At 36.4% G+C, this 19,440-nt stretch overlaps 1 protein-coding gene across 4 annotated transcripts in view; it reads left to right on the top strand.

Moving 5' to 3' along the window:
* Positions 1-19,440, top strand: part of SYT14 (synaptotagmin 14) — a 198,704-nt gene that overhangs the window by 37,986 nt on the left and 141,278 nt on the right. For 3 of the 4 annotated variants that reach the window (XM_025285400.3, XM_044942662.2, XM_044942663.2), the window contains one exon: positions 18,823-18,987. In XM_025285400.3, the coding sequence (XP_025141185.3) occupies positions 18,823-18,987 (165 nt within the window). Of the gene's footprint in view, positions 1-18,822; positions 18,988-19,440 lie in introns of those variants that run through there. The other variant, XM_025285396.3, reaches the window with a different exon arrangement.

Raw genomic sequence — 19,440 nt, forward strand, 5'->3', positions numbered from 1 at the left:
TCAACCCACTCCAGTATTCTTGCCTGGAAGATTCCATGGACAGAGGAGCCTGGTGGGCTTCAGTCCATGGGGTCGTGAGGAAATCAGACACGACTGAGCGACTAACCCTTTCTATTCTCTGATACTCAGCTGTGCAAACTCTGGCCTCCTTAGCCTCCTTTTATTCCCAGGGCACTGCTTGGGCTCCCTTTCTCTTTGCTGCAGCCTGGAAACTTTCTCCAGGCGGTAAGCTTGGAAAATAATAATTATCACTTTTTTCCTTTCTCCGTGGTCACTGCCCTTCTGCCTGTGTCCAGTGTCTTTCGTGTATTTTGTCTCGTGTTTCAGTGTTTTCAGGTTGTAGGGCCAATCTTATCCTTGTTACTCTATCTTAATTGGGATTGGAAAAAGCAGTGAGCAGAATAGGGCAGTTTTTTGTGTGTCTGAATAGTAGATAAAAAGATGTGGAACAGAGGGTATCAGGGTAAAGACTAGGAAGCTACACTTTAAATTGATAGAAATTGAGAGTCCTAGATTAGAGAATAAAATATGATGAAATTTAGGTAAGAACAGTAGACAGTAATTAGATTATTGAGAAGAATTAGAAGCTGGACAGTGTAAGATTTATGAAAGAAAAGAAGTAGAAAAAAATTAAGGTAGAAAATTAGTCTTATCTTCTGTTTGTCTTAAGGGAAGACGTTCTCTAGCCATTTGCCATTTAACTTTCCAATAGTTGTCTTAGAACATTCCAGTTTGATTTCTGAATGGACGTAGTTTTTTTAAATTGTAATGTTGCAGAAAGGGTGATACTGATATAATTGTTTAATTATTTTTCTTCATTTGAAAACTTAAGATTTAATAATGACAAAAGATAACATGTATGATATTTACTTAAAAGATAAGTATGTTTTATAATACTTTTTAAACACATGGGGGAAGATTACAGTTATGTTAACTAATAGATATGTGGTGCCATCTAATGGCTAATATGAAGATCTGTTTGGTAAATAATGCTGAAGTTTGTTTTCTGCTGCATAAATTTTAGCATTGAGCTCCCAGGTGCTTTTAAAGTCAAAGGTGCAGTTTTAATTTAAATGCTAAGGTGTATGTATAATTTCAATTTATAGTATCTTTAAATTCTACCACAGTGTGATTTGTCATCACATGTAAAAGCATATGTATGCAATTTGCATAGTTTATAATATAGTCCATATAAGACCAGTTTTAGTAAGCAGGTCAAGTTTGCACGTCTTTCCATCTGCTGTCTTCTTTAGTTCTTGCCCCCTTTCCCTGGTCCCAATATGTACTTAGACATTATCGCCTTGTGGAAGTTCACTATTGTAACGTAATTCATTCTTCTCCCCTCCCTGTCTCATTACATTTTATAAAATATATCCAGCATGTGAGAATAATAGAAGAGACTGGCGATTTTTAAGTGGTTCTCCGAATTCATAGAGGTTCTATGGAGTCTCTCTAGGGGCTGGTATGGAGGTGGCTGAGGTTGAAAAATTTGCGTTTGAAGGCTCTGGAAGCCTGAAGAAGACTTTTCGACTCTATTTAGCCCAGTTTTTCTAAAATGTATTTTATTATAGAAACTTTGTCATTCTTTTGTCGCAAATAACATGTTAAAATCCTGTTATCTTGTGCTCTTTAGATCAGATTTTGGAAATTGTTCTGTATTGCCTTTTTAAGAATAAAAGGATCCTGTGTGTGTGTGGGTGTTATATATATTATATATATATAATTTCATTATATATAATTTCAATATATATTTATATAATGAAATACAGTAGCTTTTTTTCTGGTCATCTAATAATATTTTTTCATTGTCAGTAATTTAGAAAATACAGACAATTGTTTAGAAAATATATAGCACATAATTCTACCCTCCACAATAACAATTAATATTTCAATATTATCATATAATTTTTTAATTTAAATATATACATAGCTTAAACAAAACAGGTATCACTCTGTTGATTATGTCCAGAATTTTTCTAACCTAATGTAACATTGAATATTTTCCTACATTAGCAACCATTTTTCAATTTATTTTCTTACTGTTTATCTAATTTTTAATGATAATATAGTGTTCCAGTGTATGGGAATACTATTATTTATTAACCAATCTCCTATTTCTGGATTTTTTTAAATGTACAAATTTGTTATTACAAATAATATTTTTGAATAGAAACATTTATAGTGTTTTCAAGTAGCTTTGATTATTTCCTTAGAAAAAAGTAATTTTTACATTGACACAAAATTCCTGGAAATAGATTATCAATGTCAAAGAATATCCTAATTTTTAAGCTATTTTTAAAAGTTTATAGCAGATTTCATTAATAATAATCACATGCAAGATTATTTTCTCATTTATTTGTTTAAAAAGCTTTGTCAAATTGGTATGTTGTTTTACCCTCCCTTTCTCTGTTTACCATGAGTGCGGGTATTTTTCATGTTATTTTTCTTCCTGTTGTCTTTAATGAAAACTCCCTAAGTGTCTAAATTGAACTTTGAGTATTAGATCCCTTCCATAGCCTGCTCTGTAGTTTTTGGAGTAGCCTTCCCTTTACTTTTATAGCTACCAAGACTGCTGAATTAGTTTGTCCCAGATGGACTATATAGTCATCTAGGCATCTATTCTTAAATCAAATTTAAGAATAGAATAGGATTAGATTTAAGAATAGAAACCAGCATTACTTGATAGATTATGTTTAACTTTATGAAAGAAAATCCTTCAGTAGGAGCAGTGTGATTTCAAACAACACAGCCACCAAAGTATTCAACAGCGTCATGTGCACCTCAGTCTTCAGAGTAGGTGGCAATTTTAGGCACAAAAGATTTGATTTTAGGGATTGTTCACAAAGAAATTCCTTGGTAAGACAGGAGTGGCTTTACCAGACCCAAAGGAGAATTTAATTCTAATTCTCTTAATTTTCCTTTGTTGCCCTTGCACAGATCAACTGCATTACATTTACCAGGGACTTTTGGAATGTACACAAAGAGTCTTAGGATATTTTTCTCTTTAATGATCATTTACAATTATTTGGTGACTGTCTATTTGAAATTGCTCTTGTAGGTTTAAAGATTATTAAAAATATCAAGTGCGTGTTAAGACTGGTAACTTTTCTTTCTCTCTTTTTTTGCTATATCTTAGTTTTTGCTGTCCTCTTCATTGTATAATTTTGAATTTTGATTATAGCATCTTTTGATGCATAGAATTTTTATATTTGTATGCAGGAAAAAGTATTAATCATTTTTCCTTATGAGTTTTTGTTTTGCTTTTGTAAATTTTATCTAAAATCGAAATTCATTTAAACTTAAACATTTTTTAAATAGCTAATATGTATGTGAAATCCCTGTATCTACACCCAAAGATGACAGCATTGCTTATTGAATAGCCTCTGAGTTTATTTTTTCTTCACTGATTTGAGATAACCTTCTTTATCATATTCTGGCTCACTATGTATACAAATATACTGAACTTCTTATATGGTTTCATTGTTCTGTCTATTCTCTTGTTAATCTTGGTAATTATTTTAATATCTGGTTTAGTGAAAATCATTATGCGTCTCTTTAAACATTTTCTCTCTAAACCTTCCCATGAATTCTTAACCAAAAAAATCCCTCTTATATTAATAAACACATCTTCATAATGACCTGAATGAATATCCTTAATGCCTAGTAATAACTACTCTATTCTTTAACTCTATGATTTTGTAATTTTAATATGCTATATAAGTACAGTTATATAATATGTTACCTTTTGAGACTGGATTTTTTTGCGTAGCATAATGCCCTTGAATTCCACCCAAGTTGTTGCATGTATCAGTAATTTGCTCCTTTTTATTGCTGAGAGTATTTCACGGTGTTGGTGTACCACAGTCTGTTTAAATGTTCACTTGTTGAAGGACAGTTGTGTGCTCTCCATTTTGGGGGTATTACACATAAGACTGTTATAAAATTTTGTGTACAGGTTTTTGTATGGATATTGTGAGAGTTAATTTTATGTGTCATCTTGGCTAGGGTATAGTACTCAGTTGTTTGGTCAAACACCAGTCTAAATGTTTCTCTGATGTATTTTTTAGATATGACTGACCTTTAAGCCAGTAATTTTTTGAGCAAAGCATATTACCGTACATAATACAGATGAGCTTCATCGAATCAATTGAAGGCCTTGAAAGGAAAGACTTGAGATCCAGCCGAAAAGGAAGGATTTCTGTCTATAGACTGCAAGACTACAGTAACATCAACTCTTCCCTGGGTCTTCAGCCTGCTGGCCTGTTCTTAATGTTTCATATTTGCCAGCCCCAACAATATTACGGCCCAGTTTCTCAAAATAAATCTTTCCCTCTTCCTCTCCTTCCTTCCCTCCCTCTCTCCTCTTTATTCTGTTTCTCTGGAGAACCCTAATACAGATTTTGTTACTGAGAGTACTTTTAAAGGAAGAGTATCTTAAGAATGCATGTTCCGAATTTGTTCTGGGATTTCTCCAACTTGATCTGATTTGATTTAAAGGTGCTCATTCTATTTTAAGTAGTAAAGAGAGTACTGGTTGTCCATGGCCTGGTGTGGCAGCAGTGATAGGCACAAGATCATCAGCGGATACTCCTAATCAAATCCTTTTTAAGAGGTGAGACCTTGGGTGACCATGTCTTTTGACACCTGGTAACATTTTTTCAGAATAACAAGTTTCATGAACATGGCCGGGGAGAAAAAGGTGAGCAAAGGGTTTTGAATTCCCAGCTCATAAATCACCTGAAAATTTCTCTGTCTTCCCCTAAAGAGAGCCTTATCTCTTGTAGTTCAGAGAACTGAGATGGCTGAAAATGAAATCCAAAATCTCTTCCTCAAAATGGCTAAATTACAATGCAAACTGGATCCCCAGCTTTGTAGAATGTCTGCTGTTGAAATGAGGGTGTTGATTGCGGTGGGGGCAGGGCAGGGTGGGATCCTGAAAATTGGAATGATGACACATGGGAAGAGCCTGATGAGTCTGGAGTTAGCATGACATGCCCAAGGAAGCTGCAGTGCCTCTTCTGAGACAGCTGCTTTGTGACACACTCCTGATTCTCCTTAAAACCCTCCTCCACCATCCCTCTGTCCTTCTGGACCTGAGTGGACTGGAGTCTTAGCTGCCTTGGACATGAAGTACAAAGAGTGACTCTTGAGGAGTTGTTCCATAATCCAGAAGAACTGCTTGATTTTTCCAGTTTATATAGACTGAAACATGGGGAATGTATCTGGGAATGACTGTTACGGGTGTGGCATAGTGGCGGATTAGCGCTCCCCAGCCTTTTTGGCGCCAGTGACCCGTTTCATGGTAGACAGTTTTTCCACAGACCGGGGGCAGGGGGATGGCTTCGGGATGATTCAAGTGCATTATGTGTGTTGTGCACTGTACCTCTGTTATTATTGCATTGTGATATATAATGGAATAATTATATGACTCACCATAATGCAGAATCAGTAGCAGCCCTGAGCAAAATTTTCCTGCAGCCAGACAATCCCACTTGGGGGTTATAGGAGACAGCGACATTCCAAGTGTGTTGCTTATGTCCAGTCACAGTCTCGTTTTGGTTGCTATCACTGCAGAAAACCCTGCTTCACAAAGAGAGGATGTTGGACATGGAAGATTTTCAGTGCTTTTGTGGCCATCTCAAGATATTCTGCCTTGACTTGAATCCTGAACTTAACAGAGATTTGACGTTGTCTCAGATGTACTTTTAAGACCACCATTTTGCAATCTCAAGCCCAGTCATTCTCTTCTAGCACAGTCATTCAGCTCACCTGGCTTATTAATAAATGTTCTCAGATCCATTCCTTCCCAGCTTGGGGATCTTTTGTGGTTGGGAAGTAATGCTCAAACTCTTTTGAAAGCTGAGATAAGTGATCATGCACCAGTTGGGAGAAAGAAGGCCCTGGCTCAGTCCCTTTCAAAATCTCTGCAACGTTTGAAACACGCCAAAAATCCCAGTGTTTGCTTGTTGCCACCATAATTCCTGGAAAAGGACATGGCAACCCACTCTTGCCTGAACAATCTCACAGACAGAGGAGCCTGGCAGGTTACAATCCAAAGGATCACAAAGAGTCCAACATGACTGAGCAACTAAACACATACAAAAATACTAAAAAATAAACAAAACAGTGCTTTAGTTAAGGTAATTCTTTTATACTTAAAATTTTTTTTATGCTTATTTTGTAGATGTTTGGATATCTGTGCTGAGGTATACAAAGTATTTCCTTAAAAAATTTAAATATCCTCCCTACCTATGGTTATGTCTCTGTTCTGTATTCTGTATTTGTAAACAGTATGTTGGTTCAGATAATGAGATCTGAGTTAAAAAACTTTTGTTTGAATCTTGACTCTGCCACTTAACATCTCTGTGAATTTGAAATTATTCAATCCATCAAGTTTCAGTTTCCTTTTCTTCAAGGGTAGGGTTACAGAATGTGAATGGGAATGTTACCTGTAAAATATGGCATAGTAAACCTGGAATTAGTGGTTTTTCTTTTTTTCCCCCTTTTCATGCCACAGGGCATGCCAGATCTCAGTTACCTGATAAGGGATGGAGCCCTGGCCCCCCGCATCGAAAGTGTGCAGTCCTAACCACTGGACCACCACAGAATTCCCTGAATTAGGGTTAGTTTTATTGTAATTATTCATTAGTTTTATTGTAATTATTGATTAGACTTGATGAAGGTGTATATATTTTATTTTAGTTCTCCACCCCCCCAAATCTAAGAAAAAGTTCTTGAATTCTTGTATTGTTTTTAATCTTAAGTAATTGATGCTTTTATCTTTATTATTTCTACTGCTTTCTTTCTAGGGCTATTTTATGCCTTCTTTTTAAAACTTCTTTAATTGACTGTTTCATCCTTTTATGATAAAAGAACACAGCATTTAAGACTGAATTACACTTTCATTAGCCTCCAAGTAATATCAAGATATTTGTGAAAATACAAGAGATGGGATATCAGACTGCTATTTTCACTGGAACTCAAGGAGACTAGAAATTGAACATTGTTTTGAATATGAGATAACCTAACTGCTTTAATAAGAATCCGATGGCATAATAGAAGGCTTAGTTTTCACTTGTTAAAAACTTTATGCTGCTGATATTTATCTTACACGTACTATAACATTATTTTACATTTTTGCTTAGCACATTTTATTAAGCCAAAATTTTCATTAACCTTTATCAGCATTTGGCTCCTAGCGGGATAGTAACTTGGCATTATGTATGTTGAACTTCATTTTGTTTTGGTGTATTATTTCTTTAGTATTTTGAGATTCCTCATGTACCTTTCTTTTAATGAATTAGCCACCATGCCCAACATAATGTTCCTAACATCATCTACAAAATTAATGAATGTATTCTCAGTTCCTTCATTCAGTTTATTGGCAAAGGTATGAAATAACAGTTTATAGAGTTATTTTCTTTAAGCTGATTTAAAGTGAAAGTCTCTCAGTTGTGTCCAACTCTTTGTGACCCCATGAACTGTAGCCTGCCAGACTCCTTTGTCCATGGAATTCTCCAGGCCTGAATACTGGAGTGGGTAGCTGTTCCCTTCTCCCAGGTATCTTCCCAACCCAGGGATCAAACCAGGTCTCCTGCATTACAGGCAGATTCTTTTTTTTTTTTTAATTACTTAATTTATTTTAATTGGAGGCTAATTACTATACAATATTGTAGTGGTTTTTGACATACATTGACATGAATCAGCCATGGGCACACGTGTGTTCCCCATCCAGAACCCCCCTCCCACCTCCCTCCCCATCCCATCCCTCAGGGTCATCCCAGTGCACCAGCCCTGAGCACCCTGTCTCATTCATCGAACCTGGGCCGGCGATCCGCTTCACATATGATAATATACACGTTTCAATGCTACCCTCTCAAATCATCCCACACTCGCCTTCTCCCACAAAGTCCAAAAGACTGTTCTTTACATCTGTGTCTGTTTTGCTGTCTCGCACATAGGGTCATCGTTACCATCTTTCTAAATTCCATATAAATGTGTTAGTATACTGTATTGGTGTTTTTCTTTCTGACTTACTTCACTCTGTATAATAGGCTCCAGTTCATCCACCTCATTAGAACCAATTCAAATGCATTCTTTTTAATGGCTGAGTAATATTCCATTGTACATATGTACCACGGCTTTCTTACCCATTCGTCTGCCGATGGATGTCTAGGTTGCATCCATGTCCTGGCTATTGTAAACAGTGCTGCAATGAACACTGGGGTACACATGTCTCTTTCAATTCTGGTTTCCTCAGTGTGTATGCCCAGCAGTGGGATTGCTGGGTCATATGGCAGTTCTATTTCCAGTCTGAGCCACCAGGGAAGCCCCTAAGCTGAGACCGAGTCATTGAGTTTGGGATGTAATCTTCCATCCTTCTGTGTGGATTTGTTCTTTCTGCCTCTGTCCATGTCCATATCTTAGCACTCAGTCATGTCCACAGCTATTTGCTCTTCCCTCATCTTAGGTTGCTGGGCCAGAAAAAGAGAATATTCAGTTAGAGAGGGAGTGACTTGTATGTCCTCTAATGACAATAGATTGAGTCACCAATTAAGGCAGTTGTGATGAACCAGAGAGGTTGGCACAAGGCAAAAAAGCAAAGCTGGCTCTAATATTAGCACCTGCCTGCGAGATGGCCTGAGTGGTATGACCTGCCCTGAAGCCTAGTGACTGTCTTGTTGGGCTTTCAGATTTTCATCTAGAATCTAGATGCTATCTGTAAGTTTGTAGATTAAATTAAAATTTTCATTTTAGAGGAAACTGTGAGCTTTTCCCAAGAATGCTAGACATGGTATCTGTTTTTTTGTCTACATAACTAGTCATTCTTTAACAGAAAGAAATCAACAACCCATCCTGAAATATTCAGTGAGACATAAAGACGATTGTTTAGTGTCACATGTTTTTCTAATTAAAAGTTGGTATTTTGATAACCTGTACTAATCTTTTCTTGTGTCACTGCCATGGTTCTCCTTAAAAAAATAATAGCATTTGGCATTTAACCCACAGACTATATTTCATTTACCTGAATATCAATGGGATCGTCATAGAAGAAAGATCACTTGTCAAAGCATGTGAGTGGCTTGCTAGCTTGTATATGTGTTCACAAAATCCTTAAGTAGTTTATATTTTGCTAGAAGATTGTGATATCATGCCATGGATTGGAAGTTCCTATCATTGGAAATAGGAGCATTAATGGAGCAGGTAGAGGAAAAGTATTTTAAAAAATTAATATAGGAGCTTACATATGTGTTGCTGCATTCACTAGTTTAGATAATTGAGACAGCCTGAAAGGTAGGCTCCAGCAAGTACCTCTTTCTTCTAGTCTGTTAGCTGGGCCATCTAGTATGTCGGGTTATCACTGGTTTTTAGCTTGGATTGCTGAAATTACGAAATGTGTTTTACTAGTCCACTCGCATCCTTATTTCTATACCAGAGTGAACTTATCATGTGGTACTCAGTAATGTCTGATTCTTCACGACCCCATGGACTGAAGCCTGCCATACTCTTCAGTCCATGGAATTTTCTAGTCAAGAATACTGGAATGAGTTGTCATTTTTCTTCTCCAGAAGATCTTCCTGACCCAGGAATTGAACCCACATCTCTTGTATCTCCTGCATTGGCAGGTGGATTCTTTACTAACTGCACCACCTGGGAAGCCACTTAGAGGCCCCATTGATTTCAGGATAGAATTCAGGTTCCTCAACAATCTTTATAGAGTCTTTTCATGATTTTGCATTGCTCTCTATCCAGCTTTATCTCTAGACACTATGTACTTTTTATTTTATTCTCTTAAAATGTATTTCTGTCTTTTCTGTGAGTTCTTTTTTTAAACCATAAATACTCTTTTTTTCTCTTTGCTTCATCTCTCTTCTTTCTTATTTTAGAATCTTTATATCTTCATATTTTAGTTTAGGAGTCATTTCCTCCAGGAAGTCTCTATCTCCCAAGTAAAGGTCAGATGCCTTGTAGCACTTACACTGTTAAGTCTCTGGGGTCAGGAGCCACATCTGTCTTGTTCGGGCTCTCATTCCTGTTGCTTAGTATCTATTGAATAAATGAAGGTGCATTTGGTACTTCTCATGCATGTACACTGACAGAAAAGAGAACGTTTATCCCCTATGGGTCCACAAAGCTATCTGCTAAAAGTATTAAAGCTTCATTGTTTTGAATTTTACTTTTTTAATTGCAAAAATTTTCTTTTTTTTGTTATTATTAATTTAAAATATAAAAAAGTTTACCTAGTGGTTAAATTATGTAATATCTCCCTAAATCTCCCACTGAAATGGACACTACTGAAAGGTGTGTCATGGTGCACCACCAAGCTTTATTCCTCTTAGTTTCATCATTCCATTGCTCATCTTTTCCCTTTTTGACTGATAGATTCTTTCTTCAGCTATGTAATGAATGCCAATCTTGTTATGGGTGACTTGGTTAACTTCCAGAACCACTCCTTATTCTGAAAGCATTTTTGACCGAAATTAGTCCCTACTTTAATGATTTGAAGGTTGGATTCACAGCGGTGAAGGACCAAGACCGAAACTGCTGCCTGTTTCATTCTGCTCCAGCACAAGGTTTCATTTATGCAAGATGCATCAGTTCTGGAGATTGAACGCATAGCAATGTGACTGAAATTATTGATACTGGGTTGTGTCCCTGGCAAGAGATCATAATGTGTTCTCACCACAAATACCCACAAAAGATGATGACTGAGGTGATGGATGTATCAGTTAGCTTGTTTGTGGTGAATATTCATAGTTGTACCTTAAATATTTACAGTTTTCAGTTGTCAACTGTGCTTCAGTAAAGTTGGAAAAATATATAATAATATGAAAAATTTAAAGAGAACTAGTTGACATAATATTAAAATATAGGAGGAAGTTCTTAGATGTGAAAGAAACTGGTTTGTATTTATCAGAATTCAATGGTTTAGAATTAAAGTCTGAAATAAGCATCAGATCAGATCAGATCAGTCGCTCAATCGTGTCCGACTCTTTGCGACCCCATGAATCGCAGCACGCCAGGCCTCCCTGTCCATTACCAACTCCCGGAGTTCACTGAGACTCACGTCCATCGAGTCAGTGATGCCATCCAGCCATCTCATCCTCTGTCGTCCCCTTCTCCTCCTGCCCCCAATCCCTCCCAGCATCAGAGTCTTTTCCAATGAGTCAATTCTTCTCATGAGGTGGCCAAAGTACTGGAGTTTCAGCTTTAGCATCATTCCTTCCAAAGAAATCCCAGGGCTGATCTCCTTCAGAATGGACTGGTTGGATCTCCTTGCAGTCCAAGGGACTCTCAAGAGTCTTCTCCAACACCACAGTTCAAAAGCATCAATTCTTCGGCGCTCAGCCTTCTTCACAGTCCAACTCTCACATCCATACCTGACCACAGGAAAAACCATAGCCTTGACTAGACGGACCTTTGTTGGCAAAGTAATGTCTCTGCTTTTGAATATGCTATCTAGGTTGGTCATAACTTTCCTTCCAAGGAGTAAGCATCTTTTAATTTCATGGCTGCAGTCACCATCTGCAGTGATTTTGGAATAAGCATATCTAAAACTATTTGACATGAGTTTGGCTTTAACTAGAAGGATTCTCCTGCAGTTGGCGTTGTGTTGACGTTTCAGAATCTTATCAATGAAGATCTTACTGAAAAGGAAGGGCAAATAATCATTGAAAAAGTAAAAGGGGAAGAAGTGACTTTATCTGTTGTCCATACCATTTGAGATTCGGATAATTTTTGAGGAATTCATACACACTGAATAGAGAAAAAATTTGAAGCAGGTAACTCTTCTTTGTTGTTTAAAAGAATGTGTATGCTTTGATGTTGGGTGATTTACCAGGAAAAAAGTTTCTCGTAGGCTAAACTTCATTGGAATTATAATTTGGAAGCCTCAGTCAAGACTGCCCTTGAAGAAAAATCTCTTTCAGACATAGAGCTTGATTTATTCTTAACAAGTATTTGCTTTAAATATATTATCCTAAGTGTAGTAAGTACATTATTATCAAGCCTAAGTATTAAGTGTAAAGTTTAAATGTATTATGTATTTGGTGTTCCATACTTCATAAGTGTTTGCTTTCTTTTTTTCAGTTTTTTAAAAAAAATTAGTATTTTTTTGCTGTTTCGGGACTTGAATGAAATTCCAATTTACGTTTTGCTTAGAGGAAATACAGATTTAATGTGTTGATGGTTTGCCATCTGAAACAAGTTGGGTGGCCTCTGTCTTATCAGCCTGGTCAGGTGACCGTCTCCCAGAGGGGAGTTTTGTGTCTAAGATCTTTGTCAGTGTCCCATTCTATCGCATCAGTGCCTTTCCCCCGTCGTCCCTTTAAATTACTCAGCAGCCAACTATGTCACGTGTGAGTAAATGTTTTTTAGTGATTATTTTTTAATAAAATCTAGATTTATAGATATATATTATTCCTTTCTTTGATTTATATGTCATTCTTTCAGTTTTTCATCATTTGTATTATAATATAAAAATTTCACAGAAGTTTTTATTTGTGGGAGTAACTCAGATGTTACAGAAGGAAATTTAAGCAAAACATCAAATTAATCTTTTATCTTCCTACCTTGTTTCTTGGATCTCTGATAGGTGATCTGTTTTATATCCAAACCAGAGAAAAATCAATGGAGGGGTTTTTCTGATTAAAGTCTGGGAAAATATTCAGGGATTATTAAATAGGGAGCAATATTCTTTTAAAAGTGGAAGTCGACTTCTTATATAGTTCACATTTTGTTCAAGAGATAGAATTGCATCTATTAAATGAATTATTTAAGACTCCATGACAGTGTTAGAGGACTAGTATTTCTTGCCCAGCAGCACAAATCAGCAATAAAGACCTTATGATGCAAACTGTAAGTTGTTTCTCTTTATTCTTATTTTTAAAAGAATTACTGTATAGGAATCATAAGTACTTGTTTATTTTGTATGTATTTGAAATATAATGGGCAAAATAGCTTTATAATATTTATTTTGTGACTAAAAGTTAATATATTTTGATATACATTAGAAAAGAATATTATTATAGAAATAAATTTATATTGAAAGTGTTAGTTTAATAAATAAATATCTCCCTTATAATTATATTTCAGTACATCTTTGTATTTTTGGCAGAAGGTGGTATTTTTTTAGCTTACCTTTTGTAAATATATATATATATTCTTTTGTAAATATATAGTATAGATAACTGCAAAGCCAGTTCTACATACATAGCATAAATAATTATTAATCTTGGACAAGCTAAACTTTTCGTATTTTCTGGTGAGATGCTATACCTTGTTCCCTTTTTGACTTTGCAGTGTAGTCTTTAGATACTTCATATAGAGAATCATATAGCTCACAGACACCTTCCTTATATTTTTATTGAGCATATCTAATGCCTGTCAGGCTTATTATTCTATAGAATACTTTGTTTTTAAATTTTTATCTTATTAGCTTTCAAAAGTATCTTGAATAAAAAATACTATGATTCCAGTTTTATGATTTGTATATTTGAGAAAGCTGAAATCAGTTCGTATATTTTAACATATATACAAAGCTAACCCATGAAATGTTTTTTCATAATGTATGTACTAAGCTATGTTATTTGATCACATGGCTTTCCCTTATTTTTATATTTCAGGTTGGCATTTAAGGAAGCTGTAGTATTACTTGGTGTTTTAAGACCGTGGACTCTGGAGTCAAAGTATCTGGGTTCAAATCCAGGTTCTATCATTTCCTAGATTTGTGACTTTAGACAAACTTATCACTCTCCAAGCTTCAGTTTTCTAATCTAAAGCCTAAGATAATATGTAGTATTTATTATCACAAAATCGTTTTGAGCATTACATTTAAAATGAAAGTTTATAATAGCGCCTGGCAAATAGAAAGCAGTAGGGATTAGTGTTTAACATTTTGGGAGCAGGAATCAGTGTGCCAGTATTCATATCAAGATTTCATCTCACTGAATAATAATTTTAAGATCTTGAAAATTCTCCTTATTCTTACTGAGCCTCAGTTCCCATACCTGAAAAATGAGGTTGTAGTGAGAATTCAGTTTGATAATGCTTGTAATGCATTTTCTAAAGCAGCCCCCAGCAAATATTAAGCACTCCTTAAATGTTTGATATTATTAATTTTGTTATTCTTTGGTCTTGGTTTTATTGTTTAATTAAATTTGATTCAGCAAATTTAGTTCTTTAAATGTATAATATTAACTTATTAACTTTAATTAACTGTGTGCTGTTAGAGACTTTGAAGGTTCTCCATTAAAAGGTAATATACATTTAAAATAGCATTTACTTGCCTGTAGCAAATGACCTAGAATGTTTGGAGAGAGTAGATTTATCTGTAGATAAATTAATCATAATCTTAGAAATATTTCTGTGGCTTTTTAAGCAGATTCATAGTAAAAGAATTTAGGAATAAATTCCATCAGATAGTAAAAAATATATTTTGTATTAGTGAGGTTTGAGTTCATGTCATTTTATTTAACTTTTTTGATAGTGTATCATATTCATATCTTCAGGGTGATTTCAGTGTATTGTTCCATCTTAGTTTTATGGACAAGTGGGATAATCAAATAATAATTAAATATTATCTCAATCCTGACATAAGGGTGAAAAAGTAAAAGTCTGAAGCTTTTTAATATTTTCTGTCAGAAAATGTTATTTCTTTTCTACAATTATATTACTATTTTAAAATTTTAAATACAAAATGTTTTTCCATGAATGTAGAGAATGGGCGTTTAGCCAAGCAGTGGATTAAAAGGGAGTTATATAGTGTATTTGCCTTGTGAGTATAAGGCACCTTCCACCATTTTCTAGTGAGGAAAGATTCTGTTTTCATTTTGTTCAATTTAATGGTTTGTATTGATCTGAAAATTTGTGAAGTAGGAGATTTTCCATTAAAGCATAGTACTCGTCATTTGCCCGTGAGGTTTGTATTTCGTCAGTGATGTCTTTCGCATGCATGAGCAAAAGGAGAACTCCCAACTCTTTATAATGAACCTGACCTTCCTCAGAGCACTGTCATATTTCTCTCTTTACTGGACATCCACACTGCAGTAGTCTGCAGACATGCTAAAGTAACATGTCAAAACCTAAACTTGCTACCTGCCTCTCTTCTTCCACTGATTTCTCGGCTCCCATGCTCTAAACCACGTGCCTTTACGTTCGTATTTTTTCATTTTTTTAAGTGGTGTTACCATTCACCTAGGCTTCCCAGGTAGCTCAGATGGTAAAGAATCAACCTGCAATGCAGGAGAGCCTGGTTTGGTTCCTGGGTTGGGAAGATCCCTTGGAGAAGGGATAGGATACCCACTCCAGTATTCTTGGGCTTCTCTAGTGTCTCAGATGGTAAATAATCCGCCTGCAATGTGGGAGACCTGGGTTCGATCCCTGGGTTGGGAAGATCCCCTGGAAGAGGGCATGGCAACCCACTCCAGTATTCCTGCCTGGAGAATCCCATAGACAGAGGAGCCTGGTGGGCTACAGTCCGTGGGGTTGCAAAGAGTCGGATACAACTGAGTGATTAAGCTCAGCACAGCACCATTCACCCATTCGCTCAAGCTAGAAACTTTAGAATTACCTTCTACTTCTCTTTATCCTCATTCTCTCCATTAATTGACTGGATTGTTACCAATTTTCTCTGAACAAACTCACCCCTCTTCTCTGCCGTCGCTGCAACCGTTTAGTCCTCATACTTGGCCACCATTCACTCCCTACTGTTTGCCATGTTTTCTGATTGTTTTAGGGAATATATCTCTACAAGTGCAAAGTCTGTAGGATGGTATTCAGGGTTCTTTGGCAGTTTGAACCTTGCTTTCATTTTCAGTAACTGTTCTGGCATACTTTTGATCTTTCCTGAACACACCTTCATTCATGCATTTACAAATGTTTGTATAATGTCAACTGGTAGCATTGTGCTAAGTACTTAGAGGAGACAAAGGTAGATAAGACAGCCATGACTGTTACCCATTAGTGCCGAGGGGACGCCACGCGCACTGTTCCTGGTCTTTGATCACGCTCTTTCATCTGCCCTTTACTCTTTAATAGAGCTCCTATTAATCTTTCATACCCAACCCAAGTGTGATCTCCTTTCTGAAGCATTTGTAACTTTGCCGGGTAGTATTCCTTCTGTGTGTTCCAGTTCGGACACGACTGAAGGGACTTGGCAGCAGCAGCAGCAGCACTACTTATATTCAGTACTTCTCTTGTCGTGCTTGCTGTATTATACTTGTTTATAGTTGGCCTTTCTCCCTGGGTTAAATTTATAAGTGGGAAGGGAGGAGGGAAATGAAAGAGGAACACAGAAATAAGGATTGAGGAAAGGTGTAGGAAAGGTGGAAAGGGAAGACAAGGAACACAGGAGAAATATGAGCAGTAGTTAAATACACAGACTCTGGAGCCAGACAGGGCTTGAATCCTGATTCTTCTGCTTTCTAGCTGGGCACATGGTATAATAGCTCCATGTCTCAATTTATAGTGGGGGTAAATGAGAGGAAAATTGTGACAATTAAAAGAGTTAATATAAAGTACTTGAAAGAGTGAATAGCACATAATATATGCTATATTGTTTTTATTAGCAATAACTAGCTTTCGTAAGTGAGGTGAGTTATGTTTCCTCCTTCGTGGAGTCTTCTAAGAGATGGGAGACTTTTTTTTAATTTTACTTACTTACTTACTTATTTTTAACACCAAAAGCATTTTGTATTGGGGTATAGCCGATTAACAGTGTTGTGAGTTTCAGGTGAACAGTGAAGGGACTCAGCCGTACGGGATGGCAGATTTTAAGCCGCTTATTATTATAGCTAACGCTGTGTGTTCACTTACGGCATCACATTTTAGTGTGCTTTGGGCCTGAGCTGAAAGGGGAGCTCCTATCGATATGTGCTGTTTACAATGTAATAATGAATATGGTCACATTGAGAATTTTGTGTCTTCATACCAGAGTCTGTCCTGCTGCGATCTTCCTAGCTTTTAGATCTGCTGATGATAATCTTTTTACCTGTTGTTTTTTTTTTGCCTTAACCTTCAGGCTTGATGTGTATCACTGTTTTATGTCATATACCTTAGATTCTTTTATTAAACTATATTCTCTTTCCTGACTATTCGCCAGCCTGAGAATGAGACAGAAAGGGCTAATGTCTAGGCATAATGTCTTGGTTCTGGTAGCAGGATCTGTTCCTCCGCACCAGGCTGCTATTCAGAGCGCTTCCACCATTCCTGCCACCTTCTGCCTCACGCTCGTCACGCCTCCTTTGCAGTATCTTTCTCTGCTCTGTCCTCTGCTGCAGTACTGTTGACCCAGCTTTGAACAGACCATAATGTCATATTAGTTCTGCACCTGCGATGCCAAGCTTTCACAAATGCTGAAAAGCTAGCAGAGTAGAGCACTCATCATTGACTGGTGGGTGACTTCAGTTTTAACAAAAGAGTTAGATGCTGATTGTCATGGTTCTTCAGATTAAGAAAGGAATTTTGGAGGAGATGACATTTTAGTCGCTGCTTGAGCAGTGGAGGAGGAAAGAGTAGGGTGGGATTTGAGGCTTTTGATTCATTGTCTACTAATGCTTAAGTCAGGCACTGAGATTACAAAAGTTTAGTTCTGTTTAATTCCAAATGACTAGTCCCAGAGAGAGATAATGCAGAAGTTGAAAAGAAAGAGATGACTAAGGATTGGAGAAGTTGGAGAAGGTTTTGTCCTCACTCTACCAAATCTCCCTGGATGATTTCATGTATTCTCTTGTATTCATGATTCTCATGTATTCATGGAGTTTCTGGAATGCACAGTGATATCCTGTCTCTTGTTTTCACATGCTGTTTCTTCTGTATGAAATAGTGTTCACTTGGCTAATTCTTGGGCTTCCCTGGTGGTTCAGACGGTAAAGAATCCGCCTGCAATGTGGGAGACCTGGGTTTGATCTTTGGGTTGGGAAGCTCCCTGGAGAAGAGAACAGCTACCCACTCCAGTATTTTGACCTGGAGAATTCCATGGACTGTGTAGTCCATGGGGTCGCGAAGAGTCGGACACGACTGAGCGACGTTCGCTTTCACTTTTTTGGCTAATTCTTACAATTACAGGAACCGTAACTCGCAGAAAAGCTTACTTGATCCTTCAGCACTGGGTTACATAACCTTGGTTGCACCGCGTTGTGACTGCCTTCACCAGCCTGTTCAAGGAAGATAGGAAATGCATGTGTGATATGCTCAGTGTATGGCCGCTGCTCCAGAGTATTTGTTGGCTGAATGAATGAGTGGGATTTGGTATAGAGAGGATACTCAGTCACTCCTGGCAAGGGGAGGAGGCAGACAAAAACACGGCATGTGGTAAATGGAATCATCTGATTGGAGAGTAGTATTGAAAAGAGGCTGGAGTTTTCAATGCCAAGTTAAAAAGTCCAGAGTTGGTTTAACACAAAAAGACCATTGAAGCTTTTAGAGATAACAGCAGTAGTGTACGTTCTCATAAATTTAAGTGCTTGGGAAATAAGTTTTTCTAAATCTTGTTTTAAAATTTTTTTAATACCCGTCAGTGGACTAAATAATATGGTAACTGCTTCTTTTATAGACTCATTTCTTTTTAAGATTGTTCCCACATAATTTACAGGGAAACTGTTAATATACTCTTAAATAAATTTTAATATACTTTTGAATAAATTGAACAACTCATTAAACTGTGCAGTTTATTTTTCTCACAAACTGAACTGTTGTGAACTATGAAAATTTAAAAATAAAATTCAAATAAGGCAGCAATCTTAACACAATGTAGGGGTTTCCTTCTTATTTGTAACTTGAAGAAGAATAAATGTTTACAGCTGTGACTCTTTTTCCCTCCAGTATCTCCAGAGGCAGTTGGATTTTTGTCTGCTGTTGGGGTGTTTATTATCTTGATGCTGCTCCTTTTTCTCTATATTAATAAGAAGTTCTGTTTTGAAAATGTTGGCGGGTTCCCAGATCTTGGTTCAGGATACAGTGCAAGGAAGAATTCACAAGATAAAATTTGTAAGTATCATATCGCTGCTTCTCTTGTTTAGTCTTCCTATCTACTGTTTATTACTTTATTTTAAAAATACGATATACATTAAAAAGCTTGATTCTGACATACAGTAAACTAACCTTTAGACATTATTCTGTGAGAGTAAAAGATCTATGAAATAAATTATGTTCAGCTACCTTTTTATTGCCCATGAATTGCTACTATATAGCATAAAAATGAATTGTATGTCATCATAGAATGACATTTTTATATACTTTAAGAAGAAGGACATATCTTATTACTTTCTATGTTTAAATCCATTGTCCAAATAGTTTTCTAGAGAGCTTTTTTCCCATGTCCCTAGAAAGCTTTTGAGAGTATTCACCCTTGAATCTGCTGTTGAATTCTCAGCAATGGATAATTCTGTTGTTTAGAGAAGGTGGTTTTCTCTAGTAATTTAGTATGTAAAATCTGATTAT

Source organism: Bubalus bubalis, chromosome 5, assembly GCF_019923935.1.
Source record: "Bubalus bubalis isolate 160015118507 breed Murrah chromosome 5, NDDB_SH_1, whole genome shotgun sequence".
Taxonomy (NCBI): domain Eukaryota; kingdom Metazoa; phylum Chordata; class Mammalia; order Artiodactyla; family Bovidae; genus Bubalus; species Bubalus bubalis.